We start from the raw sequence: 11,899 nt of genomic DNA on the forward strand, positions 1-11,899 counted from the left end.
AAGGAAGTAAATGTAAATTCTGGGGGAAATAAAAATTATTTTGCAAAGTAATCTCCAGCTAAACCTAATGTTACCAAAAAATTTGTGCTCCCTTATTTTCTACATATTCTCCTTTGTATACTCAATGCCTGAGATAATACCTATTGCATAGTAGACAGTAAATAGATATGAATTGAATTAATAAATAAATGAATAATGAGTAATTCAAGTTTTGAAAAACACAGTGTCTTAAGATGACCTGTTCTTTCGAGGCTTTTTTTTCTTCATATCCTCAAAGACAAAGTTTTTAGTGATACTCAACATATTTTTCTCTAAGTCTTCACTGATTTATTGATAGTTTCTGTTGATTGTAGTACTTATATCTGAACTGCTGCATTCAAATAAACTTGACCTATTTATTATGAAGAAGCTTTATATTACAAGTTGTCAACTGAATCTTTACAAAGACAATGGATGTCATGCTCCTTGTTTCAAATTCCTTTTAGAATGAATAATAATATCAGATTTGGTTAGACTAAGAGCCATCATTAGTGAATAAGTGGGCGTTTTTTCTATGCATTGCTGTGGATTTTGTATATGTCAGACAATGTGCTACATATTGTGTGTTCTTTAAATTCATACAACAACCATAAGAAGAAGAAAATATCTCTTCATGACTGTGGAAACTGAAGCTTGGAGTTGTTAAATAAATAGTATAAAGGTATCAACTAAGGGGTAGCAGACTTATATTTGAAACCAGAAAATCTCCCTCTAGAAGCTGTGTCTTAAAGTAGATACTACAATATATTTCCTCCCTCAGGGAAAGTCCTTCATATTTTTTCTCAAAGTAAATATGGTATCTGGCATGGTATCTAGCACAGACTAGGTGCTCAAATAATTTGTTGGAAAAAAATGCTTAATCTAAGGTAAAGTCTGCTATAACTAAGCAAATACTAGGAATACAAACCCATTTTTTATAATAGGAAGGATGTCAAAATTCTGTACTAAAATGACTTCAGATTTATATAATTGGCAGAAAAATGGAATGAACTTATTATCATGAAACTTTTTTAATCCAATGCCACCTAGATGGATGTGTAAGATATTCAAGTTTAAATATTTGAACAGTATTTTAAAAGTATATACTGCAATTATATGGGAAAGTAATACAGAGCTTTCACCCCACAAATTGTTTTCAAAGTTCTTTTTAATATTTAAATATTTACCACTGCATAATTTACATAATCTATTCAGAATTTACAGGATTCAAATTCTACATATCCTCTCCTAAATTTATACCAATCATTGACACCATTTAAAGAAAACAAGAGTCTTACAGGTAATCTAAACCTTTTAAGGCTCATTTCTACTTACTTTATTTAACAAATTCAATATTCATATTTATACCGTAACAATCTTAAATTATACATTTTTCCATCCAAAAATTGTGCCTGCTTTTCCATAAAGTCTTCATTTTTATATTCTATCGATACCTGTACTAGCACTTTTTCACAAATATGTGAAGCTCTCACAGTCTTTATTTCACCCCCTTTCCACAGGTCCATTTCAAATTCAGTTAGTACAATTAAATGTTTTATTTATAATGTTTTTACTCCTTATGTAAAAGATGCCTATAAAGATTTTGAACTAACAGAGGGAATTCACTCACTCTTCCCATAATTCCTTCCAGGAGCTGGAATACCAATCTTCTTTAGTCATCATAACCCCTTTAAGTATATTTCATAAACTTAATTTTTTCAACCTATAAATATTTATATATTTATAAAATAAATCCATCCCTTTTGAGATCTGCAAAGCTGCTTCAGATCTGTACATGTTTCAAATATTTGTCCTGGTAACACTATATATTCTTTCAGATCACACAATTATTTTGTATGAGGGGCTGAAGACACTCAGCTTTTAAATAAAAAGGAACAGATTAGACTTTGCTATTGAAGGTATAAATAACAACCAGTCCATAAAAGTCACAATCAACAACTAGGAAATACAATTAATCTTGGAAGGCATTCATAAAAATAATTATTTAAAATGAAATTTAAAGCAAGCAACAACTATCCTCCACTTCCTTCTTTATAACATTCTTTTACTTGATTTAAATTTTTCTTTCTTTGTTCTGATATTTCCTATGCTTATTTTTTAAAGTTATGAGAAATATGTTTTATCTTAGGTCAATAGTTCTAACAGAAAATAGCCCAAGAGGTAAAAAAAAAAAAAATTACACATATCTCTACACAATTATTTCTGGAAACAAAGTATTTAAATCATGTTAAAAAACATAGGCACAAATGAAAATGAATAAAATACGGACACATATTTCAACATGCATGAACCTAATAAACATTATGCTGAGTGAAAGAAGCTAGTCATGAAAGAACACATATTATATGATTCCATTCATGTGAAATATCCAGAAAAGGCAAATCTACAGAGACTAAATAGATTATTATTTGCTCAGTACTGAGTGTAGGAATGAGATGTGGCTGCAAATGAGCACAAAGTTTCCTTTTAAGATGATGGGTATGTTCCAAAATTAGATTGTGGTATAGTTGTACAATTGTATAAGTATACTAAAATTCAATGAACAGTACATTTGAAATAGATCAATTTTATGATATGTAAATTATATCTCAGTAAAAGGCATATCATCTTCCATCCCAGAAAGTCGTATATGAAGAAAGGCATTAGCACCTCAGCGACTGTGGAAAAAACTGTTGATCTAGAAGTAGAATGCAAAAAAACCCTAGTATTTGAATGTAATTTTCTCTAACTTAAGCTTTCTCCTTGATTCATGCTTGATCATATTCTCAGCTGGAAATGGTGACATTGAAATTATAGGTGAACACCTTGAAGCTATTGAGTAGAGATTGAATCTCAAAGGTTTTAAGGTGAAACTCAATATTTAATATGAAAAGTTAACTACCTGATGTTCTTAAAGGGTAAAAAAAGCTATTTTTAAATTATCACACTTTTTCCCCTTTTTTATTGGTGAAATAAAAACTTTTAAAACTTTCATTGTCCTTAGCATCAATATTATATTTGTATTTTCTTATCTGTTGTCTGCAGAGAGCTCAGAATATAAGGAAATATAGATGTGCTGATACTGCGTGATACTGTATAAGGATTGCATTCCACTACTTAGTTTGTGAAAACTCATATCCTAGTTTGCCCTGGCAGGTAAGTTAATATAAACTTAGGGAATTGATGAATAAATGATGGAGTGGACTAGTGGTTAATGCAGCAGATAGTGTTGTGGAGGTAGCTGAAACAGTGTTTTTGAAATACCTTTAATTTCTCAAACCAGGTGTCCAATGGATATAAGGTACTGGATCTGATTGTACAGTAATTTAACTCTATAGTGAGAAAATTGCTCACCAAAATGGGGTGAATTATCTCTTCCTGAAATATGAAGGTTCCAGTGCACTAATGTACTGGAAGTGATTATTTACCAAACGTCATTCTGATCCTTTGAAGTTAATCCAATTCACATGGTTAAAATGTGTATATCTAGTGACTATTTACATTGGCTAATACCATCTTTTCATGTTTAAATTTATATTTAAAATATTTGTGTCAGTGGATTTGTGTAGCTGCTGTTTTACAACCACTGGACACATGCATAGTAAAAAAAAATGAAAAATGTTAATAATTAGGTAGGTTTTATTCTCTTTATACTTTTGAAATGAAGTTTTGCACCAGACTTTAAAAGTTAACAATTGCTACATTGGCAGAAATTAAAGAAATTAAAAAGCATAAAAAATGAAAAAAGATCTTCCATAGAAAATATCTGGTTACTTGTTTCTCTATAAAATTTGCTAGCTGGGAGTGTCAATTGTGTTAATGGAGAGAGCAATTTGAAGCTGTAATCAGGATTAAGCCTCCATAAGACTCTTCATTTTTCTTTTCCATTTGATGACAATTTTCTGTAATTAATATCAGTCCTTTTTTACATCAACCAACTGCCTTGATATTACAAATAGAACATTGTGCTGTGGCTTTAGGTAAGGAGTAAATTAAGAACAGATGAATTCTTAATAACAGTCTTCTCTCACAAAATGTTCAAGATTATAAAACAATATGAGGAAATAATCACTGAAGATGTGAAAATATACAGGGATAAATTTACCTTAAAAATGGTGATTTTTCTGAAATTCTATTAATTTAAGTTCATCTGGGCCTTTGTATTTACATGGGCATGCCAAAGGATCTAGAAAATGCATTGCAATATATAAGGATCAGGTTCATGTACATTTATAGATGAATATACATCTACTTTAATACTAGAAATAAGATTAAAAATGGACATGGTCAATCAATTGAATTTTAAACTTTTAAATGAGGTTATTAGTCATGAACATTTAAAATTAACTCTAGTTTGTACAAGTACAATAAACTCATAAGAAATTTCTAGTTTTTTGTTTTTGTGGGAAACAAAAGAATGAAAATTTATACATTAAATTATTGCCAATGGTTATGTCCCATCAGACTACAGGGAAAAAAAAATCATGTTCATGCATATGGATTTCTTTTCCTTTCACTCATTATTAGCTTATTCTTTATTTCTGTATGATACACATATTTCTCTGCTGTTTCTAAAGTAAATAAATATATTCAAAATAAAACAGCTGTAATCATTATTTGGAGAACTTAGAGGCACAAAACAGTAGAAATATGAGTTTTAAATGAGACAGTTCTTTTTTTTTCTTTTATCTAAAAGCAAATAGTTAATGATTCTAAATCAGATAGTTATGCTTTGAATGGCTGTAAATGGTTCTTCATTCTGGGAAATGTAAGTCTAGCCTTTAGTGCATAAATGGAATTAAAGTTATTAACAAATCAACTTTAACTAAAATAAAAGAGAATGATGCAAAGTGATCAAATTGTAGTGATACAAATATGAAAAATAACATTTAATTCTTATTAACAGCCAGAATATGAATATCCTGTCTCTCAGTTTTCTTTCAGTTAAATGGGGATATTAACCTTGACCACTGACCCAGTCAATATCATACACATTAACAAAAAAGTTAAAAATTAGGGTAATAACACTGCAATTCAAACAAGTACCTCCTGGAACCACAGAATGGAGTAATGAAATACATAATGGAGTGGTGTTCTCCTGGAAAATTCAATTTTTCCTATTGTGGCAAAATAAAGATATCTCTTTTAAAAAAGAAAAAAAATCACTCAAAAATAAAAGCCTTCCTTTAAAAACAAAATCTCTCCCCTCTATACAGACAGTAACTTCCCCACTTAAAATTTAATAATCCTTAAAATATGGCTTTTTATTATGTTCATTAAATAAGAATGATCAACATAAGGACAAAGATATGACTGGGTTATTTCATAATAGTTCCCAAATAAATTTTACATTGCATGGTAACAAATCTTTAGAAAATTAACGTTCACATAAGCACAGTAAATCTTTTATTAACTGAAGTTATACAACGGTTTCGGAAGTGACAATGATGATTCTTTAACTAAAACTGTTTTTTTTTTAATTGTTTAATACTGTCATCTGTTCTTGAGCAAAACTTGCAGAGGCTATATTTAAAATTTTTGTTTTACCAACATTATGAAAACCCTGCCAAGCTTTTTGTTTAAAGTATAAAGTGATTGTAAGTTTCGGGTTTTGAGAATTCCTGAGTGGCCACGAAAGGAAAAAAATTCTGAACTTTTCAGGCTTATAAAAAGTTGAAAGTTATGCGGTACTTATATTTAGAGTAGACTCAGTTGAACAGTTTCAGGTTACTGCATGAGCTTAGTAGAAAAACAAAATATTGCTACTGCAGAAATAAGTTACTCTGTCACTAGGAACTGCCAGAAGAATCTATTTACATTTGGAAGAATATCAAAGAAACGAAACTCAGAGTTGAAGCAAAAACTGGCCCCCCAAAAAATACGTTGCTTCATGAAAAAGGTGAGACGAAATAATTTAACCACCTATGTTTTAATTTTTTATTATAAATACATACATAAAATAAAATATTTGTATAAAGTTTATAAAAGTTTTTTCAGTTCAAATAAAGTCTATTTTAGGTGGAGAAAACCATAGTGTGGAATGAGCTAAATATTGGAACTGAATCCCAACACACTTTTTTCAATTTAAGTGGTATTTAGTAAGCTTTTTAAAACATCATGTATACTCTTATTATATGCAAAGCTTTGTTGAATAAATGTTAAATCTACTGTATAAATCAAGCATGCATAAAATAGTTGTACATTCAGTTATACATTACCCTTTAAAAATAATTTCAAAGACCAACATTTAAAATTTAAGCTTTACTTTTAAAGTTCTGATATAGAGTCAGAAATCATAAAGGTCACATGTCCAACTTATTAACTTTTCAGTTTTTTTTAAACTCAAAGTGCATTTCCAGTGACCGCAAGCTTTATTACTGAGTAAATACTGTTTCAATTTTGTGTACTGATATACTCATGTTTTGTGAAAGAAATATTTACATTTTTATGTTTATGTACTTATGGAGGAAGATTTCTGAGTTAGGGGGAAACATTTCAAAGGAAATTGGAGTTGATAAAGGTAATTGATCTATCATTCACATGCACACATGCATGTTTTGTCTTATTCTCTTTAAAGATAACATTTTGATATTTGCATTCTATTTTGTAATCTTATTCACAATCGTTCAAAGAGTATTTCCATATTTAACTGGTTTTATTATTCATAATTAGTCCTTTTATATGATGGATTTTCCATTCATTAGTTCTTTACCTTTTTAACTATCTCAATTGAGTAAATGTATTAGTTTGCCAGGATTGTTGTCACAAAGTACCACAGACTGGGTGTCTTAAACAACAGTAATGTATTGTCTTACATTTCTGGAGGCTAGGAGTTTGAGATCAAGATATTGGCAGGGTTGGTTCCTTCTAAGAACTATGAAGGATCTGTTCTATGTCTCTATCCCACCTGGCAGTCTGATGTTCCTGGGGTCCTGCTGTATTACTCCAATCTCTGCCCTCATCTTCACATGATGTTCTCCCCGTGTGTGTGTGTGTGTGTGTGTGTGTGTGTATCCAAACGTCCCCTTTTTATTGTTTTTTTTTTTTTTTTTTTGGCGGGCATCTCACTGTTGCGGCCTCTCTTGTTGCGGAGCACAGGCTCCAGACGCGCAGGCTCAGCGGCCATGGCTCACAGGCCCAGCCGCTCCGCGGCATGTGGGATCTTCCCAGACCGCGGCACGAACCCGTGTCCCCTGCATCGGCAGGTGGACTCTAAACCACTGCGCCACCAGGGAAGCCCTAAACTTCCCCTTTTTATAAAGACACCATTCATATTGGATTAGGAGCCTACACCACCCAGTATGACCTCATCTTAACTAACTACATTGGTAACAATCCCATTTTCCTAAACATTCTGAGGCACTGTGGTTTAGGACTTCAACATATGAATTTTCAGGGTGACACAAATCATATTCACATAACAGTAAGTATATTTTTAATTAAAAAACTTGGTGGAGTAATGTGAGTAACATGTTTTCTAGTCCTTTCCTAGATGAGAATGTTTATTTTAGTTTCCTTCATATACAAACAACAATTTTACTGGTTATAAAATTTTTGAATCATCCTTTGGACAAAACAACTTGGAGAATATACCCCATAATCATCTGGTTTTGAAGCCAAACTGATTGTGTCTTCTTTGTGGACATTTCTTCTTCTTGCCCATCTATCTGAAGGCATTTTTTTTTTCTTTATCATAGATATAATTTGTAAATAATTTACCTGCCACATAGTAAACCAATTTAATTTACAAAATCTGATAGTATTATTTAAGATATGGGTTTTGCCATTGAAATAGACAGTCATAGTTCACAAGAGATTAACTCTTATGAAAGATTATATCTCATTTAATTCTCTTTCTTGTAAAAGATCCTCTATGCTCAAGGCTTTCCTCCATAAAGTCATCAGGGGTCCAGGCTTGGTCTACCTTGATGCTAGTAACCCTCAATACCTAGCTTTCGTCTTCTGGTTTGAAATGCTTATTCCAGGTGCTGCCATTTTATCCCCATTCCAGCTACAGAAGGAAGAAATATAAAGACATGGTTATTTGTGTTAAGGGTACTAACTAGAAATTGTACATGTAACTTTTGCTCCTATGCTATGGAACAGAATTAGACACATGACCACACTCAGCTGCAGGTAATCTGGAGAAATGTAGTCTTTCCATGGGTAGCCAAGTACTCAACTAAAAATTCTATTAATATAGAAGAAAAAATATATTAGGGGACATATAGTAAACACTGCTATAGTCTACACTTTTCTTCTCTTAAATATCCATTTGTAACCTCCTTCTCTTGCATCTGAATGTACTTGCCTTTTTTTCAGGGAATCAACCTCAATGCCCCATCCAGTTACTGTATCCTACTCAAAGTCTAGGATCTCTGGAAAATGTGCAGTCCTACTGGTTAGGTCTGAATTTGGCTTATCATGGCCCAGCATCCTCTAAAGTAAAAGACAAATTATCTGTCTTCCTCTTGTCACCCACTCCATAGCCAACACTCATATCCAATATGTATATATAATAAGAACATATCAACAACAAATCTTACAAGAGCTGTAGCAAAAAGATGCCAGCTACTCCAGGCCACCCAGGGAGGCTGCCCCATTGCAAGTGTAGTTTCTTCGGGGGGTAGGCAGTGGGTCAGTGACAAAAGGTGATGGTTTCCATGCTAAGGAAGGAGATGTGCATGTTGGTCTTGCTGTCTACCCCATGATCAGAGCTTCAAGGAGTCATCAAAGGTGATCTCTTCAGACACCTGATCAGGCTCTACCTGCCACATGCAGATTCTGGCTGACTCTATCATCGCCCCCTCTGCATAGGAGTGAGTGGAATAATTCTTAGTGTGAGGGTTTCTGGAGAGAAGCTCCTCAACCACATTTTGATAGTCTTCCAGACTGATGCATCATTCCCTGTCTGAGTCATACACACAGAACAAAACTCTTAGCTTCTTTTCAGTGCGCCTGCACCTGATCCTCCTCCATGGGTTGGAAGTAAGACATGGTAATCAGGAAACTCTAGAATTAATCTCCTGGACCAGGCCACTGAGCCCCTTGCACATATTAATATTGTCAAAGAAGGCAGATGGCTATTTGGATTGTATTTGGTTGAGTTCCAGGCCTGGGACTTTGTTGAAGTTCTCCTTAGGAATGGTGGGCTGATCTCCACTCAGCTTCTTAAACCTCCACTAGAACTGCTGGATCTAGTCTGCTGAGAAGCCTGTCTTGTCCATAAGTTCCCACACATCCTCAGATTGGAGGAGGGAAGTGCCTATGGTGCTCCTGGCAGGAGCTGTGGGAAATGGCTTACTCACAGGGCTGGGACTGGCATTGGCTCTGCAGCATCTGGTTAGGCCTTGGGTCCAACATGGGTGAGGGTGTCAGGGATGGGTCTGAGCCACAGGTCAAGCAGCTTGGGAAAAGAAAAAAAAATATATATTCATCTAAATAGGAAAGAAAGAAGTAAAACTGTCACTATTTGCAGATAACATAATATTATGCATTGAAAACCCTGAAGATTCCACCAAAACTCTATTAGAACTAATAAACAAATTGAGTAAAGTTGTAAGATACAAAATCAACATAAAAAAGCTGTTGTGTTTCTACACAATAACAAGACAATCAGAAAGATAAATTAATAAAACAATCTCATTTACAACTCTACCAAGAAAAAAAAGAAACTAGGTATATATTTATTGGAGGAAGTGATAGACCTGCACAATGAAAACTATAAGACATTGATGAAAGAAACTGGAGAATTATTATTGTTAAAATAACCATACTACTCAATGCACAGACTCTAAAAGTCAAAGCAATCTTGAGAAAGAACAAAGCTAGAGGCATCACACGTCCTGATTTCAAACTATATTACAAAACTATAGTAATCAAAACAGTGTGGTATTAGCATAAAAACAGACACATAGATTAACGGAAAACAAGAGGAGCCTAGAAATAAATCCACTCATATATGGTTAAATAATTTATAGCAATGGGGCCAAGAACATGCAATGGTGAAAAAAAGTCTCTTCAATAAAAGGTGGTGGGGTGATGTCCCTGCTGGGAGTCACTCGGACCAGCCAGACCGCTGAGCAGGACTCCGCCGCCGCCTCCGCGCTACAGATACTTGGGTGTGGAGCAGTCGCGGTGGCGTGGAGCCGTCCTGTGCACTGCGAGAGGTTCCGCCGCATCCCAGCCGCTACCCTCTGGACGCCAGCAAACTCCCACCCTCCAGCTAGGCTGCCCCAAACGCCTCCAGACGCCGGCAGAGGCCCCCAAATCGATACACCAGAAATACATCTACACGTGGAACAACTCCTGCAGAACACCTACTGAAGGCTGGCAGAAGACCTCAGACCTCCCAAAAGGCAAGAAACTCCCCACGTACCTGGGTAGGGCAAAAGGAAAAAAGAATAAACAGAGACAAAAGAATAGGGACGGCACCTGCACCAGTGGGAGGGAGCTGTGAAGGAGGAAAAGTTTCCACACACTAGGAAGCCCCTTCGCGGGCGGAGACTGCGGGAGGTGGAGGGGGGAGCTTCGAAGCCGCGGAGGAGTGCACAGCAACGGGTGCGGAGGGCAAAGCGGGGAGATTCCCGCACAGAGGATCGGTGCCGACCGGCACTCACCAGCCCGAGAGGCTTGTCTGCTCACCCGCCGGGACGGGCGGGGCTGCGAGCTGAGGCTCTGAGGCTAGGGTTTCGGTTTCGGACGGAGCGCAGGGAGAGGACTGGGGTTGGCGGCTTGAACATAGCCTGAAGGGGTTAGTGCACCACAGCTAGCCGGGAGGGAGTCCGGGGAAAAGCCTGCACCTGCCGAAGAGGCAAGAAACTTTTTCTTCCCTCTTTGTTTCCTGGTGCGTGAGGAGAGGGGTTTAAGAACGCTGCTTAAAGGAACTCCAGAGACGGGCGCGAGCCGCGGCTAAAAGCGCGAACCCCAGAGACGGGCGCGAGCCGCGGCTGAAAGCGCGGACCCCAGAGACGGGCGCGAGCCGCGGCTGAAAGCGCGGACCCCGGAGACGGGCGCGAGCCGCGGCTGAAAGCGCGGACCCCGGAGACGGGCGCGAGCCGCGGCTGAAAGCGCGGACCCCGGAGACGGGCGCGAGCCGCGGCTGAGGGCGCGGACCCCAGAGACGGGCGCGAGCCGCGGCTGAGGGCGCTGACTCCAGAGACGGGCGCAAGCCGCGGCTGGAGGCGCGGACCCCAAGGCGGGCGGGAGACGTTGGGGCTGCTGCTGCCGCCACCAAGGGGCCTGTGTGCGAGCGCAGGTCGCTCTCCACTCCCCTCTTCCGCGGAGCCTGTGCAGCCCGCCACTGCCGGGTTCCCGGGATCCGGGGACGACTTCCCCGGGAGAGCGCACGGCGGGCCTCGGGCTGGTGGCCGGACTTTGCCGCCGCAGGCCCGCCCCGCATTCCGTGCCCCTCCCTCCCCGCCGCCGGCCTCCGTACGCCAGAACCCCCGAATCAGCGGCTCCTTTAACCCCGTCCTGTCTGAGCAAAAAACAGACGCCCTCCAGCGACCTACACGCAGAGGCAGGGCCAAATCCAAAGCTGAGCCCCTGTGAGCTGTGAGAACAAAGAAGAGAAAGGGAAATCTCTCCCAGCAGCCTCAGAAGCAGCGGATTAAAGCTCCACAATCAACTTGATGTACCCTGCATCTGTGGAATACATGAATAGACAGCCAATCATCCCAAATTAAGGAGGTGGACTTTGGGAGCAAGATCTATGATTTTTCTCCCTATTCCTCTTTTTGTGAATGTGTATGTGTATGTTTCTGTGTGAGATCTTGTCTGTATAGTCTTGCTTCCACCATTTGTCCTAGGTTCTATCCGCCCATGGTTTTTTCTTAAAATTTTTTTTCTTAATAATCAATTTTAATTTTAAGAACGTTAT

The 11,899-nt window shown here is 37.4% G+C and overlaps 1 protein-coding gene across 1 annotated transcript; it reads right to left on the minus strand.

The window, feature by feature from the left end:
- Window positions 1–8,656: 8,656 nt before the first annotated feature.
- LOC101334216 (calcineurin B homologous protein 3) lies at window positions 8,657–10,199 on the minus strand. The gene is given in 6 exon segments (XM_033843277.1): window positions 8,657–8,731; window positions 8,733–8,976; window positions 8,978–9,032; window positions 9,035–9,065; window positions 9,141–9,260; window positions 10,080–10,199. Coding segments are annotated over 6 exon segments (645 nt in total).
- Between the last annotated feature and the right edge of the window lie 1,700 nt (window positions 10,200–11,899).

Source organism: Tursiops truncatus, chromosome 17 (genome assembly GCF_011762595.2).
Source record: "Tursiops truncatus isolate mTurTru1 chromosome 17, mTurTru1.mat.Y, whole genome shotgun sequence".
In the NCBI taxonomy this organism is placed as follows: domain Eukaryota; kingdom Metazoa; phylum Chordata; class Mammalia; order Artiodactyla; family Delphinidae; genus Tursiops; species Tursiops truncatus.